The sequence below is a fragment of the Canis aureus genome, chromosome 31 (genome assembly GCF_053574225.1).
Source record: "Canis aureus isolate CA01 chromosome 31, VMU_Caureus_v.1.0, whole genome shotgun sequence".
Taxonomy (NCBI): Eukaryota; Metazoa; Chordata; class Mammalia; order Carnivora; family Canidae; genus Canis; species Canis aureus.
In genome coordinates, this window is record NC_135641.1 from 37,143,978 (window position 1) to 37,170,423 (window position 26,446).

Here is a 26,446-nt window from a genome sequence, read left to right on the forward strand (position 1 = left end):
CTTTAAAAAAAAAAGCAGTGTTCAGAAAATACGAATGCAAATGCTGTGATTAGTATGCTATGATACAGTATTTGTAAATTATCTACCTGATAAATGTATATCTAGGATATATAAAGAACTCCCAAAACTCAACATAATAGACCCAAAAATAAAATGGGTGAAAGATTTGAACAAACACTTTACTGAAGAAGATATACAGGTAACAAATCAGTATATGAAAATACACTCAGTATTATTAGTCATAAGGGAAATGTGAATTAAAACCACAGTCAGATAAAATACAAACCTAGTGATACCACTAAATTAAGAGGAGTAAAAAACCCTGATCAGACCAAATGTTGGTAAGGATGTGCTATATCTACGTAATGAAATATTACACAAGGATAAAAAAGATAAACTACTGATGTATCTGAAAACAATTGAGCCAAGTTAAAGAAATCAGACCAAAAAGGGTACGCACTGTATGATGTCAACTGTATAGGAATCTAGGAAATGCTAACTATTATATAGTGACAGCATATCAGTAGTGACCTGACAAGAAGACATGGGAGGGATTGGACAAAAGGGCATGAGGAAACTTTTGAGGGTGACAAGTGTGTTCATTGTCTTCATTGTACCATTGATTTTTCACAATATACAAATGTATTAAAATCTATCAACATGGGTGCTTTTAATATGTGCAGTGCAAGCAGCAATGTCCACAATAGCCAGACTGTGGAAGGAGCCACCATCGAAAGATGAATGGATAAAGAAGATGTGGTCTATGTATACAATGGAATATTCCTCAGCCATTAGAAATGACAAATACCCGCCATTTGCTTCGACGTGGATGGAACTGGAGGGTATTATGCTGAGTGAAGTAAGTCAGTCGGAGAAGGACAAACATTATATGGTCTCATTCATTTGGGGAATATAAATAATAGTGAAAGGGAATAGAAGGGAAGGGAGAAGAAATGGGTAGGAAATATCAGAAAGGGAGACAGAACATGAGAGACTCCTAACTCTGGGAAACGAACTAGGGGTGGTGGAAGGGGAGGAGGGTGGGGGGTGGGGGTGAATGGGTGGCGGGCACTTAGGGGGGCACTTGACCAGATGAGCACTGGGTGTTATTCTGTATGTTGGCAAATTGAACACCAATAAAAATAAATCTATTGTTTAAAAAAATATATGTGCAGTGCACTTTGTGTAATCATATCGCAGTAAAGCTACTTGAGAAAAGAAGAAAGAAAAGCAACATTCCTTAAACTTCTATGTAGACTAAGTGCAAAGGAAAGGCTAAGATTTAGTTATCAATCCTGGAGTGAAGAAAAAATGCAATATAATCATCACATAATATAACAAGACAAATATTACGTGATAATAAGATAATAGAATGCTGCACACGATATAAAAGAAAAGCTGGGCCTGAACTATGTTGTAATCCACAGTTAGCATCAGCACCAGATCCTTAGCAAGAAGGAACATCAGCGGCCACTCTAGAGGCAGCAAAGACTGAAACGCAGGTTCTGAAATCAGGCTGCCTCTGTTTACACATCTTGCAACACTGATTACATGCTGTGTGACCAGGGCCAAATTCTACAACCTCTCTTTGCCTAGTCTCTCACTCTTAAAGGGGGAATAATAGCCACTTCATGATGATCTTGAGAAGATAAAGAGAACAGGGCATGTCACATAGGAAGCTGATGATGATGATGATGACGATGATTCTTTATGTTCAAGACATTAGAGCATACCATTCCCCACTAAAAAGAACCTGGGTCTTTGGAGAAATGGCTGATTTGGGGTCTGGCACAATAAATATGCAAGATGATCCTGGAACATCTTGTCACACCAGAAAGCAAAGAAGCTTTCAAAGACTAATACTGTTATACCAGACAAGACTCAGAAGCTGACTTGTATTCATCCCAGTGTCCAAAGATAGCACAATTTTAAGGATGGGCTAATAACTCAGTGGGCTGAAACAAATCAAATTGTTTAAGCTCATGAGGTTTTTTTTTGTAATGATATTGATAACAATAATGATAATAGCTCTCATATTTCATCTTTAGAGGATTTTGAATGCTGGTAAATAAAAGTAAAGAATTAGCCATTTATCTGGCCTTTGGTCTATGATTAGTACTACATTCTAACTAAATAATTGACAAAGGACATTTCTTTTTATAAAGGTATTGCAATTTATAAAGGAAGAGGGAATGATGGAATCAGAATGCCATCATCTTGCAACCCCTAAACGACTTGATAGATCAAGGAATATTCAGCAATAAGTGCTAATATCCCAAGAAGAAAGAGAATAGGCATTTTGCACCTCCTGATTGAGGAACACCTATTTCAGAAAAAAAACATCCTGAAACTGATCAAGGTAGATCAAGATTATCAATATACTGGAAATATAGAGAACTAGTAAATATGCTAAGTAACCCTATCTAAATATGGTCTGCAAAGTCTAGACTGTGGGAAACTGTAAAGGACAAACATCTAGTTTCTTTAACAAAAACAACAACAGCTGTTTTGCAAAACAATGCAAGAATAAAGAAGAGATGGAGAAAAACATGTAGATCAAAAGAGACCTATCAACAATTCACAACAGTTTGGACCTTATTCAGATCTTGATTCAAACAAATTATCAAAAAAGAAATTAATAAACTGTTAAAAAGATTATAAGACAAGAAAGTATGTACATGACTGGATATTTGATGATAGTAAGGAACTGTTATAATTAATATTAAATATGATAGCAGTATTATGGCTATGCTAAAATGGGAGACTTTTTATAATATGAAATATTTACATATTAAATAATTGCATGTTTTGGATCTCAAAAGAGGGGAGATTTAGATGAAACTAGGTTGGCTGTGAATTGGAAATAGTTAAGGGTAGTAATTGGTTCTTAATACTATTATCTCTGCTTATGGAAGCATTTAAAAATCTTCATAGTAAAGCTTACCGTCTGCTGAATATAAAATACTAGAATATGGATTCTTTAAGTTTCTTCATCCTTCCCTCACAAACTGATTTTCACTTTGAATATGCTATCTTGCTCATAGGTAGAGTCATATAAGGCTATTTTTGTACTTTGTGGCCCTCCCCAACACAATCAAGAAACTGATTAGAATTGTGGCTAAAAATCAGACAAGCAATTAATTCCTTGTAACTGTACTGAGTTGTGCCATGCATTGTTATGGCCTCTCGGTTCAGCATATACACCCATGATTCTGCTATAGAGTTGGGAACGTCTTACCAGCTAGTAATGTCTCATGGCTGCATTGAGAACAGAGCCAAGAATCTGAGTCACTATCAGTTGGGTCCTTTAAAGGTGGCCAAGAAAATAGTTTGGGAAATTGAATAGCTCACTTAGCTCCACTTGCATTCCCTCCAGGTCAGAGGAGAGGCACCCAGGGTTCCTACAGTTCTTTGTCACTGTTAGTGTTATACTTGATACTGGTCAAGAGCCTTGTCCCATCATTTTTCCCCTTTTAAAGTAGTAAATTTATTTATTTATTTATTTATTTATTCATTCATTCATTCATTCATTCATTCATTCATGAGAGACACAGAGAGAGAAGCAGAGACATAGGCAGTGGGAGAAGCAGGCTCCATGCAGGGAGCCTGATACGGGACTCAATCCCAGCACCCTGGGATCACGACCTGAGCCGAAGGCAGATGCTCAACCACTAAGCAACCCAGGTGCCCCAGTAGATTTATTTATAAAGACTAGGTACCTTGTTTACATTTTCCAGAGAAACCAGGCTTGTCACCCACAGGTGTTTAAGCTTGGTGGCATCTGAAGTGATGGGAAGTGTTTCTTGCAGCTTTAAATTCTCTCCCCAGACTCCTAGTAAACCTTCCTTACTGATGGTCAGATAACGACTTGAACTTTTTAAGAAAATTACTTTTTGAATGGTGTCCTTGTGCTTCACTGGGAGGAATTCAAAGTCTTTCCAGGCGGGAACCACCGTTGCCTTTGCTCGTTCATCTTTCTCATAAAGTGCGAACAGCATAAAGGAAGTCAGCTTGTCCCAGTTAATGAAGCCATCTTGGGCCACATCCACTTTGTCAAAGAGCTCCCCATATTCTTGCTTTGTGCCCCAACCCACAGTCTCTGTCATCCTTTGCATAAACTCTTCTCTAGACATGCAAATGGCTTGACAAGGATCTGAGGGCTAGAAATAGGAATAAAAACAAGACAACAATGAAAGCATCCATAAGTACAGAGCATTGTACCATCCCCAAATATGGACCCAATCAGCAATTCTTCCAAAATGCAAAGACAAATGTCTTTTACTTTTATAACAGAACTGTATTTAATTGGGGCTAGGGAGCAAATAATTGACAGGGCTACAAGCTGATATTCTCAATAACAAATATCCTCATAAATGGAAAAGGGAGGCAGGAGAGTCAGAGATTTGATGTGATGATGAAAGCAGCAGTCGGAGTAATGTGGGGCTATATTCCAAGAAATGTAAGCACTTCTGGAAGCTGGTAAAGGGAAGGAAACAAGCTCCACTAGAGCCTCCAGAAGGAAGACAATGAATATCAGGCTCCTTGCATGGAGCCTGCTTCTCCATTGCCTATGTCTCTGCTTCTCTCTCTGTGTCTCTCATGAATGAATGAATGAATGAATGAATGAATGAATGAATGAATAAATAAATAAATAAATAAATAAATAAATAAATAAATAAATAAATTTACTACTTTAAAAGGGGAAAAATGATGGGACAAGGCTCTTGACCAGTATCAAGTATAACACTAACAGTGACCCTGATTTTGCCCTGGAAAACCCATTTTGGGCTTCTGACCTCCCATGTTAGATGAGAAATTTGTATGTTTGAAGCTGCAAGGTTGTGGTAGCTTGTTATAACATCAGTAGGAAACTAGCATAGTGGTTTATGGAAGATGGGTGAACAGAGTTCAGCACAGCCAATAAAATTTTACCACATTGAAACTTTGATCCAAAAGTAAGAAGTCTACTTTCATAAATACGCCATTACAAATGCATCATTACAGTGAAACCATATGTGTTTGATTTTTGTTATTAGTGGCACTTATGCTCTATAAAGTCCTTGTAAATGCTAAATTAGCAGATAACAAACCACAGTTCTGAGAGGAAATACAGTTATGTTTCTATGAGCCTCTGATCAAAATATTTTAATCACTTGATCAATTCATAATTTGTTTTGTGTTTCTGCTGAAAGACACTTAATTTAATATATATATAATTTCCTAATATTGAATTCATGAACAACTGAGCAAAGCTTATCTAATATATCTAATAAAACTGAATAAAGCTTATCTGTTTTCATAAGGTACATCATTGCCTTGTTGCACTTAGGAATATTACACAGAACTTTACCACCACACTTGGGTGCCCTTTTAAATAGTGAAATCACCAACAAAAACACAAAATGCAAAAAGAACTTGGCACCAAGCAGACCACAAATAGGATACTTGTTTGCAGTATGAGAGCTAGAATTAAAAGGGAGCGTGTTATGTTGCTTGACCTCAGCCTGAAATATATACGTTGGAGGCTAAAATAATTTGCCCCTCTGTACATGTCTGTGAATGACTATGAAAGTGTGTCTAGTATTAATTTTGGGGCTACAAATAAATTTTAGCAAGTAGGCAAACTCATAAATACAAAATATATGCATAATGAGAATATTATACTGTCAATATTATGGTTTGAGATAATATTTCAAATAAGCATATGCTTTACTACTTAATAGGCTATTTAGTTTGGTGAGATTCATGATGAGAGGACCTACTTTTCCTACTACCTTGGAGCCAAAGGGTTGGGATTGATAGTAAGCACCGAGAGACAGCATTTGTAGAGTAAGTCAAATAATTGTAGGTTTAACCCTAATTCCACCAGTAATTGTAGAAACTACTGGCAAGTTACTTTACTGCAGAGTCTTCATTTTGCTATCTGTAAGGTAAATATAGCAATAGCAGCCACAAGAAAATTGTTTTAAAAATTAACTGAAATATCCATAGATGTAGAAAAAGCATTGGACAAATTTCAGTGCTTATTCATGACAAAAACTCTCAGTAAACTAAAAATAGAGGGGAATTTCCTCAACTTAAAGAATATCTACATCACTCAGCACCAGGGAAATACTAATCAAAACCACCTCACACCAGTCAGAATGCTAAAATTAACAAGTCAGGAAACAGATGTTAGTGAGGCTGTAGAGAAAGGGGAATCTTTTTACACTGTTGGAGGGAATGCAAACTCTGGAAGATAGTATGGTGGTTCCTCAAAAAGTTAAAAATAGAACTACCCTAAGACCCAGAAATTGCACAATTAGGTATTTATCCAAAGGATACAAACATATTTATCCAAAGAGGCACCTGCATCCTAATGTTTATAGCAGCAATGTCCACAAGAGCCAAAATATGGAAAAAGCCAGATGTCCATCAACAGATGAATGGACAAAGAAGATGTGGTGCATATACAATAGAATTACTCAGCCATCAAAAAGAATGAAATCTTGCCATTTGCAATGATGTGGGTGGAACTAGAGTGTATTATGCTAAGCAAAATAAGTCATTCAGAAAAAGACAAATACCATATGATTTCATTCATATGTGGAATTTAAGAAACAAAATAGATGAACATCAGGGAAGGGAAGGAAAACAAGATAAAAACAGAGGGAGACAAATCATAAGAGATTCTTTTTTTTATGTTTTTTTTATTTTTTTAATTTTTATTTTTTTATTTATGATAGTCACAGAGAGAGAAAGAGAGAGGCAGAGACATAGGCAGAGAGAGAAGCAGGCTCCATGCACCGGGAGCCGATGTGGGATTCGATCCCGGGTCTCCAGGATCGCGCCCTGGGCCAAACGCAGGCGCCAAACCGCTGCTCCACCCAGGGATCCCAAGAGATTCTTAACTATAGGATACAATGAGGGTTCCTGGAGGGGCGCTGGGGGAGGGGGGGAATGGGGTAACTTGGTGATGAGCATTAAGGAGGGCACCCAATAGAATGAGCACTGGGTGTTGTACGCAACTGATGAATCACTAAATTCTATCTCTGAAAATAACAATATACTATATGTTAACTAAACTGAATTTAAATTTTTAAAAAAGAATATCTACCCAAAAGATGTACATCAAACATCCTACTAAATAGTGAAAAGCTGGAAGCTTTCCAACTAAGATCTGGTACAAAAGAAGAATGTTCCCTCTCACATTGCTTTTTAAAATCATATTGTAAATTTTAACCTCTGCAACAAGATAAGACAAGGAAATAAAAGGCATAAAGATTGGCAAAGAGGAAGTAAAACTGTCTTTGTCCACAGGTGGTATGATCATCTGAGTAGAAAACCTAAAAGAATCAACAAATAAACTCCTAGAACTAAAAAGTGATTACTGCAAGACTGCAGGATAAAAGATTAATATGCAAAAGACAATTGTTTTGCTATATATCAGAGCATGAAGTGGAGTTTTAAAAAATAAATTTATTTTTTATTGGTGTTCAATTTGCCAACATACAGAATAACACCCAGTGCTCATCCCATCAAGTGCCCCCCTCAGTGCCCGTCACCCAGTCACCCCCACCCCCCGCCCTCCTCCCCTTCCACCACCCCTAGTTCGTTTCCCAGAGTTAGGAGTCTCTCATATTCTGTCTCCATTTCTGATATTTCCTACCCATTTCTTCTCCCTTCCCTTCTATTCCCTTTCACTATTATTTATATTCCCCAAATGAATGAGACCATATAATGTTTGTCCTTCTCCGATCGACTTATTTCACTCAGCATAATACCCTCCAGTTCCATCCACATCGAAGCAAATGGTGGGTATTTGTCGTTTCTAATGGCTGAGGAATATTCCATTGTATACATAGACCACAGCTTCTTTATCCATCATCTTTCGATGGACACCAAGGCTCCTTCCACAGTTGGGCTATTGTGGACATTGCTGCTAGAAACATCGGGGTGCAGGTGTCCCGGTGTTTCATTGCATCTGTATCTTTGGGGTAAATCCCCAGCAGTGCAATTGCTGGGTGTAGGGCAGGTCTATTTTTACCTCTTTGAGGAACCTCCACACAGTTTTCCAGAGTGGCTGCACCAGTTCACATTCCCACCAACAGTGTAAGAGGGTTCCCCTTTTCTCCGCATCCTCTCCAACATTTGTGGTTTCCTGCCTTGTTAATGTTCCCCATTCTCACTGGTGTGAGGTGGGATCTCATTGTGGTTTTGATTTGTATTTCCCTGATGGCAAGTGATGCAGAGCATTTTCTCATGTGCGTGTTGGCCATGTCTATGTCTTCCTCTGTGAGATTTCTCTTCATGTCTTTTGCCCATTTCATGATTGGATTGTTTGTTTCTTTGGTGTTGAGTTTAATAAGTTCTTTATAGATCTTGGAAACTAGCCCCTTATCTGATACGTCATTTGCAAATATCTTCTCCCATTCTGTAGGTTGTCTTTGAGTTTTGTTGACTGTATCCTTTGCTGTGCAAAAGCTTCTTATCTTGATTAAGTCCCAATAGTTCATTTTTGCTTTTGTTTCTTTTGCCTTCGTGGATGTATCTTGCAAGAAGTTACTGTGGCCGAGTTCAAAAAGGGTGTTGCCTGTGTTCTTCTCTAGGATTTTGATGGAATCTTGTCTCACATTTAGATCTTTCATCCATTTTGAGTTTATCTTTGTGTATGGTGAAAGAGAGCAGTCTAGTTTCATTCTTCTGCATGTGGATGTCCAATTTTCCCAGCACCATTTATTGAAGAGACTGTCTTTCTTCCAATGGACAGTCTTTCCTCCTTTATCGAATATTAGTTGACCATAAAGCTGAGGGTCCACTTCTGGATTCTCTATTCTGTTCCACTGATCTATGTGTCTGTTTTTGTGCCAGTACCACACTGTCTTGATGACCACAGCTTTGTAGTACAACCTGAAATCTGGCATTGTGATGCCCCCAGCTATGGTTTTCTTTTTTAAAATTCCCCTGGCTATTCGGGGTCTTTTCTGCTTCCACACAAATCTTAAAATAATTTGTTCTAACTCTCTGAAGAAAGTCCATGGTATTTTGATAGGGATTGCATTAAATGTGTAAATTGCCTTGGATAACATTGACATTTTCACAATATTAATTCTGCCAATCCATGAGCATGGAATATTTTTCCATCTCTTTGTGTCTTCCTCAATTTCTTTCAGAAGCGTTCTATAGTTTTTAGGGTATAGATCCTTTACCTCTTTGGTTAGGTTTATTCCTAGGTATCTTATGCTTTTGGGTGCAATTGTAAATGGGATTGACTCCTTAATTTCTCTTTCTTCAGTCACACAATACCATTTAGCTCAGTATCTAGAAAAATGAAATGCATATAAATGTAACAAAATATGTATAAGATTTGTACGAGATAAACTATAAAACTCCAACCAATGAAATTAAGATGAGCTAAATAAATGACAAGCTATTCCATGCTTACAGATAGGAAGACTCAAGACTGTCAAGATCTCAGTTCTTCCCAAGATAATCTATAGATTCCTTGAAATGGCAATCAAAATCCCAATGAGTTATTCTGTGGATATCAACAAACTAATTCTAAAGTTTATATGGAGAAGCCAAAGATGCAGATGAACTAACACAATATTGAAGGACAAGAATAAAGTTGGAGAACTAACTCTGACTCCAGACTTACTACAAGGCTATAGTAAGTACCCAAGGATTGTGGTATTGGCATAAGAAGAGACAAAGAGATCAATGTAATAGAAAGCCCAGAAATAGACCCACAAAACTATAGTCATTAGATCTCTTACAAAGGTCCAAGGCAATACAATAAGAGAAAAAAAGAATATTTTCAATAAATGGTGCTGGAATAACTGGATATCCACATGATAAAAAAATAAATAGGGATGCCTGGGTGGCTCAGTGGTTGAGTGCCTCCCTTCAGCCCAGGGCGTGATCCTGGAGTCCTGGGATCGAGTCCCACATCAGGCTCCCTACAGGGAGCCTGCTTCTCCCTCTGCCTGTGTCTCTGCCTCTCTCTGTGTGTGTCTCTCATGAATAAATAAAATCTAAAAATAAAAATAAAAAAATAAATCTAGACATAACCCTTACACCTTTCACAAAAATTAACTCAAGATGTATCACAGACCTAAACATAAGACACAAAACCATAAAACTCCTAGAAGATTACATAGAGGCAAACCTGGATGCCCTTTAGTCTAGTGATGACTTCTTAGATGCAACGCCAAAGGTACTATCCATGAGAGAAAGAATTCATAATCTGGACTTCACTGAAATTAAAAAAACTTCTGCTCTGTGAAATATAATGTCAAAAGAATGAGAATAAAAACCATAGCCTGGGAGAAAATATTTCCAAAAGATGTATCTGATAAAGAACTCATCCAAATTATATTTTAAAAATTCTTAAAATTTAACAATAAGAAAACAATCCAATTTATAAATGGGCCAAAGACCTTAATTAATACCTCACAGAAGAAGATATACAGATACAGATGGCAAATAAGCATACAAAAAGAAGCTCCACATCATATGTCATCAGGGAAATGCAAATTAAAACAGCGAGGTATCACCACACACTCTATTAAAATGGCCAAAATCTGGAACTCTGACAAAAGCAAATCCTGACAAGAGTCTAGAATAGGATCTCTCCTCCATTGCTGATTGGAATGTAACGTCAGACAGCCACTTTGGAAGATAGTTTGGTGGTTTCTTACAAAACCAAACATATTATACGATTCAGCAATCATGCTCCTTGGTATTAACCAAAGTGAACTGAAAACTTAGGTCTACACAAAAACCTACACATGGATGTCTACAGCAGCTTTATTCATAATTGCCAATATTTGGGAAAAAACAAGCTGACGTCCTTCAGTAGGTGAATGGATACACCAACTGGTACATCCTGAGAATAGAATATTATTCAATGCTAAAAAGAAATGGGCTATTGAGCCATGGAAAGACCTGGAGGAAACTTAAATGCATATTAAGTGAAAAAAGCCAACCTGAAAAGGTTGTATGGTATAGGATTCCAACTACATCAAATTCTAGAAAAGGTAAAACCAGAGAGACAGTAAAAGTTTCAGTGGTTGCCAGGAGTTAGAGGCATGAGGGGGGCGGGGTGGTAAATAGGCAGAGCATAGAGGATTTTCAGGGCAGTGGAACTCCTCTGTTTGATACCAATATGGTGGATACATGTCATTAGGCACTTGTCCAAACCCCACAGAATGTACAACACCAAGAGTGAATCCTAATGTAAAGTGTGGACTTTGGGTGGTTATGATGTGTCAATGTAGGTTCATCAGCCGTAACAGTTGTACCCCACTGGTGGGTGATGGAGATAAAGCAGAAGGCTGTGCATGTTTTAGGGTAGAGGAGACATAGGTTATCTCTGTACCCTCCCTTTAGTTTCATTGTGAGCCTAAAAATACTCTAAAAATATGAAGTCTTAATTAAAAAAAAAAAAAGATGAACTGAGGTATGATGTGTACAAAAACTAAGCAATCAAGTGTTTAATAGAATTTGGTGTAGACTTTTAATTAATTAAATTAACTTTCTGAGAAATAATTGGTATCCAGCCCTTTGAACTACTCAGAAGTCCATCATTCCTTTCTTTGTTAAATTATTTTTAGTCTAAAAAGTTTAGAGAGATGGAAATTTTTCAGTGACCCAGATTTCAAGTGTGGAGAAAGAAATCTGATCCTAAAAACACTCCATTTGAGCCAAAATTGCAAACTGTTTCTGAAAGCTAAGTCAATGTCAATCTTGTATTTTAAACTTACATAATGACATCAATCAACCCCTTTTATTTATGTTATTATCTTAGATTATGTTTAAAACATTTTAAAGCTGAATATCAGAGTATTTTCTTCCTGTGAATTAGTGACTTCTCTCTATTTCTAAGCACAGGAAATGGATTTGACAGGTAGATACCAAAATAAGTCTTTTATATATTCTAGAATATGGAATTGCAAATAGACCATAAACAAATAAGACAACAAACTTTCTTCCCCAAAGTAACATGAACAATCAACGTTACAACTCTGCGTATTGATAAAGCCAATATGCCCTGGGAGATGATTTGAGGGATATTCCCAATTCATAAAGTTTGATAGAAAAGAGCGATTTTATAATACACCGGAAAATTCTGATTATTGATTGTTCACGGATTCAAGTTTGAAAATAAGACCAGTTTTTGCCATACCTTTGGTTAAAATTTAATAGTTTGCTTTAACTGAACATTTCTAACGTACTTCAAGAAGCATTATGCCTCGATCGGTATGTGTTTTATGTTCATTGATTCTATTATGCCAGCTCAAATAAATTCATTCAATGTATAACGAAAGCATGTGATCTTTTACACAAACTTTAAAGCACAAATGCATTAACTTTTACCGCGCAGCTAATTCTCATTTTATCAGTGGCTCCCACTTATGTTCTGGGACTAAAATTAATTCACTCCCTCTATTATGTTATACACATCCTGCTGTGGCAGGGGGATTGTGTGGTTGTGCAGTTGGGGCTCTAAACCTCAGCCTCAGTTATTACACCTCTAAATAGGGATAATGATAACTGTTAGGGCTGTGATCAGGATTAGCGGATAATTGATGTGAACCACATGGGATAATTTAAGGTGAGTATAACACATTTATACTCAATACATGTTAATTCCCTGCTAAATGGTTTAAAGACTAGAAGGACTATAAATACAAAGCCATTGTGTTAGCAATGACTCTTCTCTAAGGATTTAGCTAAATTCATTTGTTAGAGAGAGAGAGTGTGTGTGTATGTGTGTGTGCGTGTGTGTGTAAGGATTTGGAAGGGTATGTAGTTACTAATTTTAGTAAAATGATCCTATTTATCAGGAGTGGCCAGTTGCTAACTAGACGCTTCTAAGAGGCTTCTCAGTGGCTCCAAAGAATATATGAAGGAGACTTTCCTAACAGGATTACAAGAAGCTCTCAGTTTCTCTGACTGTTGCCATCCTGGCAGCAGAGGCTAGTTTGGGGCTTCATATGAAATAACAACTAACTGTACACATGGCCTCAGCAGCTCCTCCTCGGATATAAAACTGGTCTAAGTGAGCCCAAGGAAAGGAAGGTTTCCCCCCGTTTCCAGACCAACACTGTGAGGCACTAGAGTTTGCATCTTGTCATGAGCCACTTCTACTGCTACTTTCATGGATTTTAGGTGAGCCAGTAGTTTCTATCCTGGACTTCTTGGCAGAAGGTAACTCCATAGGAAGAAAGATAAAACAATCCCTCAATCTAAAAATGAGCTTGCATATACTGATTTAGTTGAGATAAACTCACAATCTGTATTAGATCAGTACTAAGAGGCAAAATAACTTCTCTTTGAGCCATCTTTGGGAAAAAAATACATGTATATAGAAGTATACATATATATCTAAATTAATACCACCTTATTTAACATCTGGGTATTATCCCTGAATTTGCTGCATAGTATTTGTGTGGTCATAAATCAGTCATAACAAATCTCAGGGTTTATATAAGGATCCAATAAGATAATCTGCATAGAAAGCCATCTTTACCTTAAACAATTTTATTCCAGCTTTAAGTTATTGTGTTGAAGTCACATCCACAGCAAGCTAGATTCACAAGCACGTATTTAGTAATAGCTAGGGAAACATTAAGAATTTAGGAAATTTGATTTCATTATAAAACATAAGGATAAAGTAATTAATTCTCAGTACTTTCAATTGAAAATTTAATTTGACTTTAATAAGAAGTATGGCTTTAATATAACCTGCTTCCCATAGACAATTTGTTCGAATTTGAACGTAGACTTTCCAAACAAAAACTCCTAACGGTGTTTGAAAGTGTACCCTTTCACTTCTATTAGTCAAGATCCTCTGGTCTTTTTGAAGTAGAAATTAGTACCTTGGCATCTCTTAGAACTTCTTTTATAATAAAAGTGAACAGTTTATGATCTAATAGAAAACATATTCTCATTCAGCCCTTCTAAGATAATGTTTGTACATTTATTTTGCTATGTTTATTTAACTATCGAGCAATACAGTAACACAGCATTGCTTCCAGCTGTGTCTGGTTGAGTATCTCAGTGGTTACAACTTTAGACGTTTAGAAAATCTTCCTGTCTTCCTGAAGGCCTTTCAAAGAATATTCTAAAATTCCTTTCCTTTTGCCTAGAAAGCATTTTCTGCAGATATAGTCAGTTCTCAGGAGCTATCTTTAAAAAAAATAAAATGAAAAATCATGGACTTTGTAAAACTCCCTTCAGCCTTTGAGATTTGTAAGATTTGGATTTCACGGTACCTTCTGTGAAAACTAAGTGCTAAACCTAAGTGCAAACCTCTAAATATACATCCTTTGTAAGAAACTTGACAGCCTTTTTTAAATTCGAGATCATGTACTTTCAATTAGCAATGTGTAAGAGTGCCAACACATTTTTTAAATTATTTCCCGCACAAAATAATTCATAGAAATTTACTATAGAAAATACAAGATATAAAAAAGCCAAAAATTAAAATCCTTCATAATGCCATCAACATGTCAGATTGTTTTTTGGGCAGAAAGAGAAGTACCTGTGCATTATTTTTCAGATGGTGTCATGATATACATATCTCCGTATGCTGCATTTTTCACGTTACATCAAACCTTGTACAATATATATTGGTCTTTACCATCATTTTTAATGGCTGCACAATATTCTGTGGATAAGACATACAATTTATGGCCCCCACTATTAAAAATTTCAATTGTTCCCAATGCTTTGCTGTTTTATATAAACAGCCATCTCAACGCATACATCTTCGCTCACTTGTCCAATTATTTCCTGTGGGAAATTCCCTAGAAACAGAATTGCTGAGTCAGAATTTAAAGTTTTTGATATATCTTGCCAAATCCTCCTCCAAAAGATTGAACAAATTTACATTTCCATCAGCAAAATAAGAGATTGCCTATACCCAAACCCCCACTGAGCTCATTCCTCTTAAGACTCACAGTTGTTTGCTAAAAAAATAGTTCTAGTAAGCCTAACCATTTACATACTTGCTGGCAAAATAAAGCGATACATTCTCAAAACCGACACTTAATTCTTCTAAATTCCGCCAACTTTTAGAAATGCTGTTCGTGTTTGTTTTTTCCTTATTTTTTTCCTGTAGCAATATTTTATAATGAAACAAGGGAAGAAAGGTTTTCTCTTTTTCCCCTACTCTGTAAATAAGGACTTGCCCAGGACAAGACCACAAGTCCTTTTTAAAAACTATGGAGCAACAACAATCGAATTTGCTCAGAAATCCAAGTATTTTTCTAGCATGTGAAAGCCAGCAGTGGGCTAACAGGTCACTGACCCAAAGTCCACCCTCTTCATTCACGGGTGAGTATGTGCTTTCAGATCCTGAAAATTAATGTCAAATTGTGAGTTATAAGGCACTTAGAGGGCTACTTCCTTCCATCCATACATCCTTCCATCCATCCATCCACTGATCTATTCGTTAATAAATAATACATTGAGCTTATACACCACGCAAGATAGAATAGGGTAGGTTTATTTATTCCATTCATTCAACAAATATTTATTAAGTGACTGCTCCATGCCAAACACTATTTTAAGCATGCGGCACCAGGGTCTGTGCTATTCAAACACACTTCAGTAAAAAGCCTTGGTGTACTGGTCATAATGAAGGACACATGGTTTCGGGTTTACCAAAAGTGAGAAGAACACAAGAGTCACACTAATTATTGTTTTTCCTAATTTCAAACTGAATTTAGCACTTAACACATGTCAAGAACGTTCCGTAAAGAGAAATTGTCCACGGACCAGAGACCTTCCCTTGGTTTGAAAGCTTTTTATTTTTTTTCTTTCATATCATTAGAATTTTGCAATGCTTTTTTCTTTTTTTCTACACGAAAAATAGTTTCTAATAGAGTTTCAGAATCTCGTTTTCCCCAGGACCTGCTAGTTTTATCAAGCATTTCACCCAAAATAATATTTCTTCTGTCAAATATTTGGCATGATTTTTGGGTAATGTTCCATGACAGCTGAATGAGTATACACTATCAAAATGCATCCTTTCCCCCTATCTCTATAATTAAATTTAAAATTAACATGCTGCTTTCTCATGCTTCGTTCTGTTGCGCTTGCCTCAATTTCCCTTGGTTACAAAGCCTATAGGTTATGAATATGTATTAGCGTTTGCTGTCAAACCCTGTGAACATCTTCTGGAGCAGAAGATTAGATGTGTTATTTCAAAACAGATGCATCAGTTTAAATCAACCCCTGCAATGTTCACCTACCAGTGAACTTTCATGAGAGACTGAACAACAGAACAGGAGACATGAGTCTGCCAGCCAACGTTCATATTGCCTTTTTTTTTCCTTGCTTCAATGAATTTTAGTCAGTTTTAATTTTCATGAACAGTATGATCTCAACGATTCAAGAGCTCACCGGTTTGAATGGAGTTAAAATTTCAGGACTAACCAAGACACAGGCAAATGGATGCCTGAAAGCACCACACTACTTCTGCCCAACCCAACTTTGCACTTCTCTCCTCTTTCTGGAAAACTAATCCCCCAACCTGAATTTACCTGCCAGAGTGATGCCTTTCCCTCAGATGGCAGCTTGGATGTTCCTTCCTCCAGGAAGCCTTCCAGGGGTCCCCCTCCCCAAGGTGAGCAATATGCTCCCACAACACTGTTTTTTTCCTCAGAGCACTGAGCAGTTTTTAACAGAGTAACAGCGAGTTCACTTGTTGGCATACCCTTCGGTGAGGGAAGGTCTGAGTCTAAGTGGTTTTCAGCTCCCACAGGACAGACATTGATAAGTACCTGTTGCTAGAATGAGGGAAATGAATGAATGTATTTTTAATAGGCTCTTCCGTGCTGCAGAAGAGATGCTCATCTGTTTTCCTAATAACTACAAGTTTGAGAAGGAGGCCAGAGCAATGAACAATGGCCAAGTTATAGAATAATACAGCATAAAATGTGGGAAAATCAGAAATAATTCTAAATAAAGTTTAGGGTTGTTTGCTATGAGAAAAGGGACAAAAAAAAGGGATATCAGACCACTCTGAGCAATGTTCTGGCTCTGCCCAAAACTCAGATGGAGTCGGACAAATCCCTTCATTGAGATTTTTGTTTCCTTGCCTGGAAAATAAAGACAATAAAATAGGTCTTTATCATCTCTCTCTTAATGCTAAAACTCACTGAAAGGAAGTTGATGGAGAAACACTACTTAGTAGAAGATCAAAGTATTTATAAAAAGCATTGCTTGTAAATTCAGCATTATTTAAATTCAGCATTGGTAGGCACACATTTAGAAGAGTACCATGGAATTTGTAGTAGGATACACTGACATTTTAATGACATTTATCTTTGCACTGAATTATGGTATAGATAAGGTGCCCACTAAGCCATTTGCTAGGCCTTACCCTGCTAAAGCACACTTCTATTTTACCATAATTGAGACCTCGATACACACACAAATACACACATTTTTCATTTTAGAATATGATCATGCACTGTTCTCTAATTTTCTCTTTTTTTTTGCTGAACAGTAAATCTTGACAATTTTATATGCCTGCCTTATTCTTTTTAATAGCTGAATAGTAGGCACATCCCATAATTTATTTATCCGTTCACTTGTTGGCAAATATTTGGGCTGTTTGAAATAGTCCATTTACTGACAATCACAATGAATATTCTTATACATATATTTCTTCAGCACATGTCATTATTTAGGACAGCACATCAAATTAGAATTGCTCCTTCAAAAAGGACACACTGGATACATTTTACATTTGATACACTTCTGGAAAACTGCCTACCAAAAAACGCTTTGGCAATTCACAGTCTCAATAATAGCACCCATTTCCCGGATTCTTTGCCAGCAGTATATATTGGTAATCTTTTTAATCTTTGCCAAGCTGATAAATGAAAATGCAGGTCTTTTTTTATTTGGAGTTTCAAATCAAATTCCTAATAAGTATGAGGACCTTTTCACATGATTAACAGCCATTTGTGTGGCATTTTACCTTGAATGCATAAAATATGATAAAATATATAAACATAGTTTATGTAAAATAGAGCTATATGTGCTATGTGTATGTGCATTTATGGGTAGAAATGAATAAACATACACTGGAAACATGCAACATGTGAGTAGTTACTTGAGGCAGAGCAGTGGCTGAAGGTGGACCATGGTAAAGGGGACTTTCATGTGTGACTCGACTTTTTACAATGAGAATAGTGATTCCTTCTAGCTTTGCTTTAATAACAAAGGACCGCTAAATAGGAATCATAAAGATGGGTGAAATTGTATTTCACTGGCTATAATCTCTTTTTCTTGCCCTTCTACTTCCGGGAAATAACCCTGCTACTTTATTTATTATAGCCACTCCAGTTGTTTCTCCATCCCCTTGAAAAATTTCCCTAAGCTCCATCTTAGACACTCAGCTCTCCCCTCCAGGTATCTCAGCTGCACCCATGCTCTCCACTCTCTGGGATCTACAGATCTCATTTGACTTCTCTCCACCTGCCTGACCCTTCTCCCTGGCTTTAAACAAATAATAGCCTTGTACTTAATCAGGACATTTGCAATGAGAGCAGCAAAAAGAACATGCAAGAAGCTATGATAAGGGTGAACAGAAACCTAGTAAGGTACTAATCCAGCCTGGATGGTGAGAGAAGACTTTCTTGAGAGAGTGATATTGAAACATGAAGTAGGTGTAGGAGTTTGCTGGGAAATTGTCAGGGAGCAGGCAGGAGCAGTCCATGCTGAGCCCAGCATTTGTTAAGTCCTAACACAGAAATACAGTTAAATCACTCAAACAACTAAAACATGGCCATCATGACTTAAATAATTTAGTCGAGTTCCAGTGCCAGATAGTTTTGACTGATTTGTTGGAACTGTAAATCCAGACTAAACACCTGTGGGGAGGTGGGACCAGGTTGGATGAGGAAGTAAGAATTCCCCCAAAGGGAATAGATGTTATGTATTCTCTACAGTACCAGGGAAGAATGTAGAAAAATAAGTTTTAGGTGAGAGTGAAGGGAAATATTTTCTGGTATCTTTGGGGCCAAGAATCAATTTGGCCTCCAGGCTCTACCATCTGGTAGGTATACAGAGAGTAATCCCTAGCCCATATGAATGTGGTCAGAAATGAGGAAATGGAACAGGCTAGTAGGATACCATGAAAAGGGATCAAATCAGCATTGTCCAATAGGACTCTCTGCAATGATGAAACTATTCTAGAATCTTAACTATCCAATATGAGAGCTCCTAACCATGTGTGGCTGAGTACTTTAAATGAATCTTCATTTTATTCAATTCTTATTTTATTTCACTTTAATTTAATGACCACTTGTGGTGGGCCACCTGGGTGTCTCATTTGGTGAAGCGTCACAACTATTGATTTCAGCTCAGGTCATAATCTCAGGGTTGTGAGATTGAGCCCTACGTCAGCCTCCACACTCAGCGCAGAGTCTGGTTGAGATTCTTTCCCCCTCTTCTCTTCCCCCCGCCCCCGCGCTCTCTCTTTCTTAAATAAATAAATAAATAAATAAATAAATAAATAAATAGATAGATAAATAGATAAATAAATAAATAATTTTAAAACTTAAATCAGTCCATCAATCACCACACATGGCTCATGGTCACCATATTGGACAACGCAAGTCTGGAGGAGCATGACAACCTGGTCTCAGAAGTGTTGAGAGACTTAGGGAAGAACGTGTACACACATGGAAGGGGAAGAAGTAGAGGAAAAGAATGTCCTTGGTGGTCCTCAGCAGAGAATGTAGGTAGCCAGAGAATCAAGATTTAATAAAGGCCATATCCATAAAATGGTGGGAAGACAGGATAAGGGAGGAAAAGACCCTGAGGGACTTATGGAAGTGAGAAGCCAGCGCCTTGGGAGAAAGGTTGGAAATCACCAAGGAACAATCCCAAGGCTTCTTATTTCTAGCAACAGAGCCAGTAGGTTCCTGTCATGATTGAGTGTGCTATACTGGGTGACAAATGTGCCATCAAAATGGCACAAATACAGTTCTTTAGTTGTCTGTTTTCTTCATATTTCGTTTTTAATTCTCTGGAAATTGGAAAAAGTAGGCCATGCAGTAGGTCTGCAGGTCTGGCTAAGCTGATGCATTACAAATGAATAGCACCAGGCATTTTGCTGCCTTTCCCTCAGCTTTATATTGAGGTTTTTGGTTGCTTTCTCTATTCCAGTCCTGGTCAAAGCTCAAGGTTAAAATATTTGCTCACCTAAAACACTCTTCCTCACCCTCTCCGATCCAGATCAATTTTTATAAGCACCTGCTCCAAAAGCACACAGAGAAATTGGAAAGGGCATGAAGCTGTTAGAGAACCTGTCATAAAATTCAGCACAAAGTCAACAGTGTTCAAGAAGACCAATCTTTCATGTGTGTTGACACAAAACTTCCCTTGCTTGTGTTTTGGTGATGACATAGTTTGCTGACCTCAACCGTGAATGCAACTCAGACATCTCCAAAGAATCTCCTTCATTTCCAATTGTGCCAGCAGCAGTGGTATTGGATTTGCTTTGTGCTATCACCTCGGTGCTGGGGGAGAGGAAAGGGGGACCCGCAGAGCTCTGCTGATTTTCTCTTGCCATCAAAAATAGGTTTTTTGATTCCACTAATAGAGTTGGAGTGAGACATGCTCTGACCTGCTGCCTTTGTTTAGCAGGCTATGAATTGACTGAGGCTGCTAAATGCATAGGGTACCATATAATAGGGTTATAGATTAAGCTCTACCTGTTTACCTTCTCATAAGCCTCCATTGAGATGCCTTGAGAAAGGAAAAGATGATAAAGCAATAGATTATTCTTATCTTTTCCTTTTTTTTCTTCCACCTTTTCTCTGCATTGATTTTATTGTAGGAGCTGTTGATTATTTGCTGATTGCACATTAATTCCAAGTTGCCAGGGCAGAGCGTCTGTGTGCTATCAATTTAACATGCTTGTTTTGTTAATGAAGTCCTTCTCCTATTGGATTCCCACTCCTTAAAGCAACATCCCAAAGGGAGGTTGCCTTGTGGCCAGTGGGACCTGAGCCATACAATGGGCTGGAAAGTTGACAATCTGTCCCTGGGTCCTGGCTCTATCCCATGGAGTAATTCAACTAAGTATTTTTGAGTTTCATTCTCCTTGTGTGTAAATGGAAAGTAAAAATGGTTACATTCCAGGCTGGTAAAGGATCAAATAACATGATACCAAACACAAAAATGCATCATAAAATCTTACAATACTTGAAAGATAATACACTTTTATTCATCATTTTTACCTCCCCTGATTTCCAGGAAGAGTTTTAGTTCAGTTATGAGGAAGATAGAGGTGGGTGGACCGACTGCTCAAGCAAAGAGGAGTCATATAATGAAAATAGAGAATTGTTCCAGAAAAATTGTGCAAGTCATTCAAGCTCTTTGGGCTTCAGTTTCCTTGATTTCTAAAGTGGGGATAATAAGGTTGTAGTGAGGGGTCAGTAAGATAGTATCTGGAAAATACTTGGAAGAATAAGTGCTCAGTTAACATAGATACTATATATTCAGTGAGTAGAGGTTAAACCACATGGCCTCTAACAGTCTCTTGATTCCAACTCCTACAGTTCCTAAAAGAAATTAAACTTTGAATAACACAACTATGCTTTTGCATTCCTTTTAGTTGTGCTAGGAAGTGGAAGCAATGAGTTACAAAGACAAATTCACTTAGAAGGATACAAAGGCATCATTTTTCCATCTCCTACTTCATATTTCATTAGCATCAAAAGTTTTTAATTAACGTCTTGATCCTCATCTTTATTTATTTTTTACTTTTTTACATCTTGTTTTAAGTTGATCCTTATCTTTGGAACAAAGAAATTACCTGGATAAAAGTACTAGAAAAGTAACTTGTGGATTTCATTTTCTTTCAAGTGATGGTGTCCAAAAAGCCATATATCAACCTGAAGGCATTGAAACTTATTCATAGACTTGTAAAATGGTTGTTACTCAAACTTCCCTGTCGCACTTGCAATGCTTAGAGAAATGACATGGTCTCTGGACATTCATATTATTTTGATGTCAACCGTATTTTACATTTTCTTAGCAACTTCAAAAACTAGCTATTATGTAAAGAAGGATAGCTGTGGTTTGATGATTTTATAGGAATGCCAATAAGTGGAAATTATGGCCCAAGCAAGGGAAATGGAGTTCTGGAAAAGCTCTATTGAGACCTGTTATATATTGAGTTTCTTCTGAGAGTCTGGCTATGTAGGTTTCTGAGTATTTCTTTCCTTGAGCTCTCCATTGTTGGCCTCTGCATGCCACGACTTTGTTTCTTTGGTCCTGGATGCCCTGATGGGACTGTAGTTTGCCTACACTTTCTGGACTCACTGGGTTGGGTCTTGACATACTTCCAACCACAATTGTGTCTGTGTATCATCTCCTGAAATGTCTGTTCTGGCCAACATTGGGCCCAGAACCAGGGGTTGGCCCTACCCTATCTACTCCATGCTACCATTTGCCCAAGCCCTACTGAATCTTTAGCTTAAATAGAAATCTGAACCATACGCAAAAGGTGAGCTGTTTATGCTCAAAATAGGAAAGACAAAGACATTGAGAAAGGCAGAGCAAAAATCCCAGCAAGAAGTCCAAGGAAAATGTTCAAAGAAGTTCTCAGAACAAACCTATCTCGAGAGTGAACAGAATCTATACAATGCACAGATAACTTAATCTGAAACTTAATCTGAAAAGACCAGAGAGGTTTCCTAGAGTTAAAACAGTGATTCCAAGTCATTTATACTATTCCACAATAAATATAAGCATTACATGCTTTATTCTTAAATGTTACTACTAAGATTTATATAATATGTGTATTTTACTTGGAAGCGTATGTGAAACCTTCAGCACACAATTCAAAGACCCAACTTCCCATTTTTCAATTAAGGATATGGACTTTATCTATATCTGTCAACTCTTTAGCCCCCAATAAGCAATCTGTGTACCAAAAAGATAAGAGATAAAGGGATCTAGTGCCAGAATCTTGGCATTTCCAAGAGCATGTCTTTAGTGATTGGAGTACAAATCACTGCCTTTCAATTCCATGTTGCAGGACAGCAGCTGAGGGCAATTTTTCCTTTTACACCTGTGGCCTGTGGGCCTAACGCTCATGACAGATGGACTAAACTCCACTGAAACCAGCTCATGCATCATTCTTCTCTAGGTCTCCATGCTGTGCTTGGAATTCATATTGTCTCAAGGGCCTCATTAATGTTTAGTCCTGGTCGCACATTTGCCATCGGATTATTCCATTTGGTGTCTGTTGAGTCTGTTAAAAATGGAGAGACTTCATTTTCCTCTGAAAAGTATGTCTGCAAACCTCAACTTCTTTTTTTAAAAACCGTCATTAGATTTTCTATGTTCATGCAAGCTCTGAATTGCAATCTATTCTCCCTCAGCAGAACCGGCTATTCCAACTGGTCATTTCAAAATCACTGATCCAGTCTTTGAAACATTTAAAGCAAAAGTAGAAACAACGACAACAATGAAAACAACTCTGGAGATTGATTATCCTGTTTCATTGGGTTTCCTCCAGGCTGATGAGTAGCTTGAAGAGAACACCCACCCCCACCTTCTGTAGCAGTTTCACTTCCTAACATACCAACTTCATAATGTCAACTCTCCTAACAGACCCTAGAATTCAGATTCTTTGTGTTCTTAGCAGAACAAACCACCACATTTCTGTTCATTCCAGAGTCAAAGCTGTCATCGTCTGCAGTTACGTTTCTCTGAATGTCCTTAAGCTGTCAAAATGTTTGCTGTGTCTATCAAAATACGCCAAATTCATTTGGGGCATTGGACATGAGCAGCACTGAAATTCTGCAGACAAATAGGGGTCGGATACATAGTTATATGACAATTAAAATAAGAAAAGTGTAGGCCAGAGCATGCCTTTGCTACTAGATATGATTCTATTATAAAGAAATGATTAATATAAGTGGGACATTAATTTATCTTTACAGGTAGAACCTAACCTGTTATGCATAACAGGATACGGGCAGATTTTTTCAGTAGTTAGCAATGCTTTTCGGCAGAGAGAGCTAAAGATGAAAATTTATGCCAATCACAGGCCAATATAATGGTTCCATTTCATCATGCTTTATTAATTTCAAGGTGGGATTCCAAAATATTGTATGTCTGTTTCAAATTAAAGTGGATACTCCCAAGCACCCTCAGCGGATCTTCTGAAGTCCTAAGAACATATTTTAGCAAACATAATGAAGTAGGAAGAATGGAGGCTCATGTCTACCTAAATTCTGCAGCACGAAAGAACACTTCTTCCAATTCGCATGAGAAACCAAAAGTCATTTTGATGTATGCTGTTTACTACGCATAGCTGCAGAATTCCAAATTAATTAAGATAGAGAGAAGGAAGTTATTCATTTATAGTTAAAATTCCTAAGGCCTGTTGTATATGCAGAATTAAAATGAAAACTTTTAGTTTCATTTTGGTGGGCTTGCCCCAACATTTAACCAAAAAAGTTGGAGACTGGTCCCTCGCACCGGATCTTGGGACAATGAATTGCCAAAATTGGCTTTGAAAGGGAGCTGTGTCACTTGGAGTGAAGCAGGGGAGGATGTTTGCAAACTGCCAATTGGCATTTCCAGAGTTCTACTTGCATGCGCCATGCAAGGACAGTTGTGCTGGGAGTCACCTTAGAGATCTGTTATTCCCACTCATGACAACAACTTCTGGTTTTCCAAGACTGTGGTGCTCTCTAAGAAAAACCATGTCCATGAATTAATCCTTCCAGGATCCCTGGGTGGCGCAGCGGTTTGGCTCCTGCCTTTGGCCCAGGGCGCAATCCTGGAGACCCGGGATCGAATCCCACATCAGGCTCCCGGTGCATGGAGCCTGCTTCTCCCTCTGCCTATGTCTCTGCCTCTCTCTCTCTCCCTGTGTGACTATCATAAATAAATAAAAATTTAAAAAAAAGAATTAATCCTTCCTTGATGGCAGTGATATTCAACAGCAGCAGTTGCAAACTAAATAATATTATTTAGCCCACAGAAAGGAAGGATAAAGTTACTCTGCTGTCAAATCCAAGCCTGGACGATTCTTTTCAATTCCCTGTTTTAGCCATGGAATATATAATTTTAAGGGAAAAACCTCTTTCATCCTAGTCTTCATGAACAATTCAAAGTCTCCAGCAAAGAAGATTAAGGCTTACCTCAAAGGCACTCTGAATTTTGAGAAAGTCACCCACTCCGAGCTGGTGTTCAAGCAGAGGCGGGCAGCAGTCTTGGTCTGTGGTGGCACCTCCTGTTCTCCTGGGGCTCTTCGGCCCAGGCTGTGGCCCCGTATTCAAGTCAGGTGCATTCTGGTAACTCATGATGGCTTCACCTCTTTTCAGCTGCCTTCAACTACTTCTACGCTTTTTTCTTTTTTTTAACCCTTCAACAGGTGCCTTTGGAAAGAAACCCAACTTCACAACAGAATTCCAAAAGGAAAGCACGTTTCAAGGTAGACAATGAGGAAGCAAAATGTTCAAGCCAAGAGGTAAAAGGCATAAAAGCTCTCGACCCTCGCTCTTCTTTAATGCCATGGTTTACTTTCAAAATCTACAGTCAAATCCTTTTCAAACACCCCTCCTTATAGTCTGCTTAATCTGGCTTGATTAAAAATGCCCAAGGCTTCCCCCATGTTTATACCAACTGACAGAGAACACAGCTTCTAAGTCTCATTTCAAATGCATTTAAAAAAGCAACTTCTCCAAAATCTCTTTGGCTAACCTTGCTTCTATTAACATGTTGGGGTTTTAAGCTCCATTTTCTTGTGTGACGCAGCTGAAGGCTCCTGTCCCGGTGAAGTGCTTGCCTCCGAAGGCCACCTTCCCAGCAGTGTGGAGTTTTTGTTTTCATCTGTTCCTGCTGCCTTTATGTGGTTCCTGGCAACCAAAGTCAAGCCAACAGAAAACTTTTCCTTCTTCTTCGCCACCACACTGCCCTCCCCACCCCCCCAACCCCTGACTAATTACTGACCTAAAGTTCTTAATATGTGATGTGAATGTTGGGGTTTTTTTAAAAGGACAATTCAGCTCACTCATTTTTAATTCAACTTCATTCTTATATTGTTTAAAGGCAAGTATTATAAAAGTATTTTCTATGAAGTGTGTTATATATTATGAAATAAGAGGATTAGCCAAAGAGAGAAGAGAATGACATTCTGGACTTGTATGTTTTTCCACATAGGAAACATTTTATTCTTGATGAATAAGAATCTGTTCCTTACCTTCTTTTTGTCTTAGTTTCTATGTATCTAAAATGGGGGTGTTGTCCAATTCATTGAATATAAGGGGGAAAAGCACAACATAACGTGATAAACTTTGTAATAAAACCACTTACTGTACCATCACTGGCTGGGCTAATACTGAGGGAGGAAAAAAAAGAAAAGTTAACATTTTATTTTTTTATTTTTTTTATTTTTTTATTTATTTTATTTTAT

The 26,446-nt window shown here is 37.7% G+C and overlaps 1 protein-coding gene across 1 annotated transcript in view; it reads right to left on the bottom strand.

Annotated features, from left to right (window-relative positions):
* The window catches only part of WDR49 (WD repeat domain 49), a 127,101-nt gene extending 101,176 nt beyond the window's left edge, over nucleotides 1–25,925 (bottom strand). The window contains exons 1-2 of the mRNA XM_077879533.1: nucleotides 25,173–25,925; nucleotides 3,720–4,160 (exon numbers count right to left, since the gene is read on the bottom strand). Of these exons, the coding sequence (XP_077735659.1) occupies nucleotides 3,720–4,160; nucleotides 25,173–25,334 (603 nt within the window). The 5' untranslated portion in view covers nucleotides 25,335–25,925. The remainder of the gene's footprint in view (nucleotides 1–3,719; nucleotides 4,161–25,172) is intronic.
* Nucleotides 25,926–26,446: the final 521 nt, after the last annotated feature.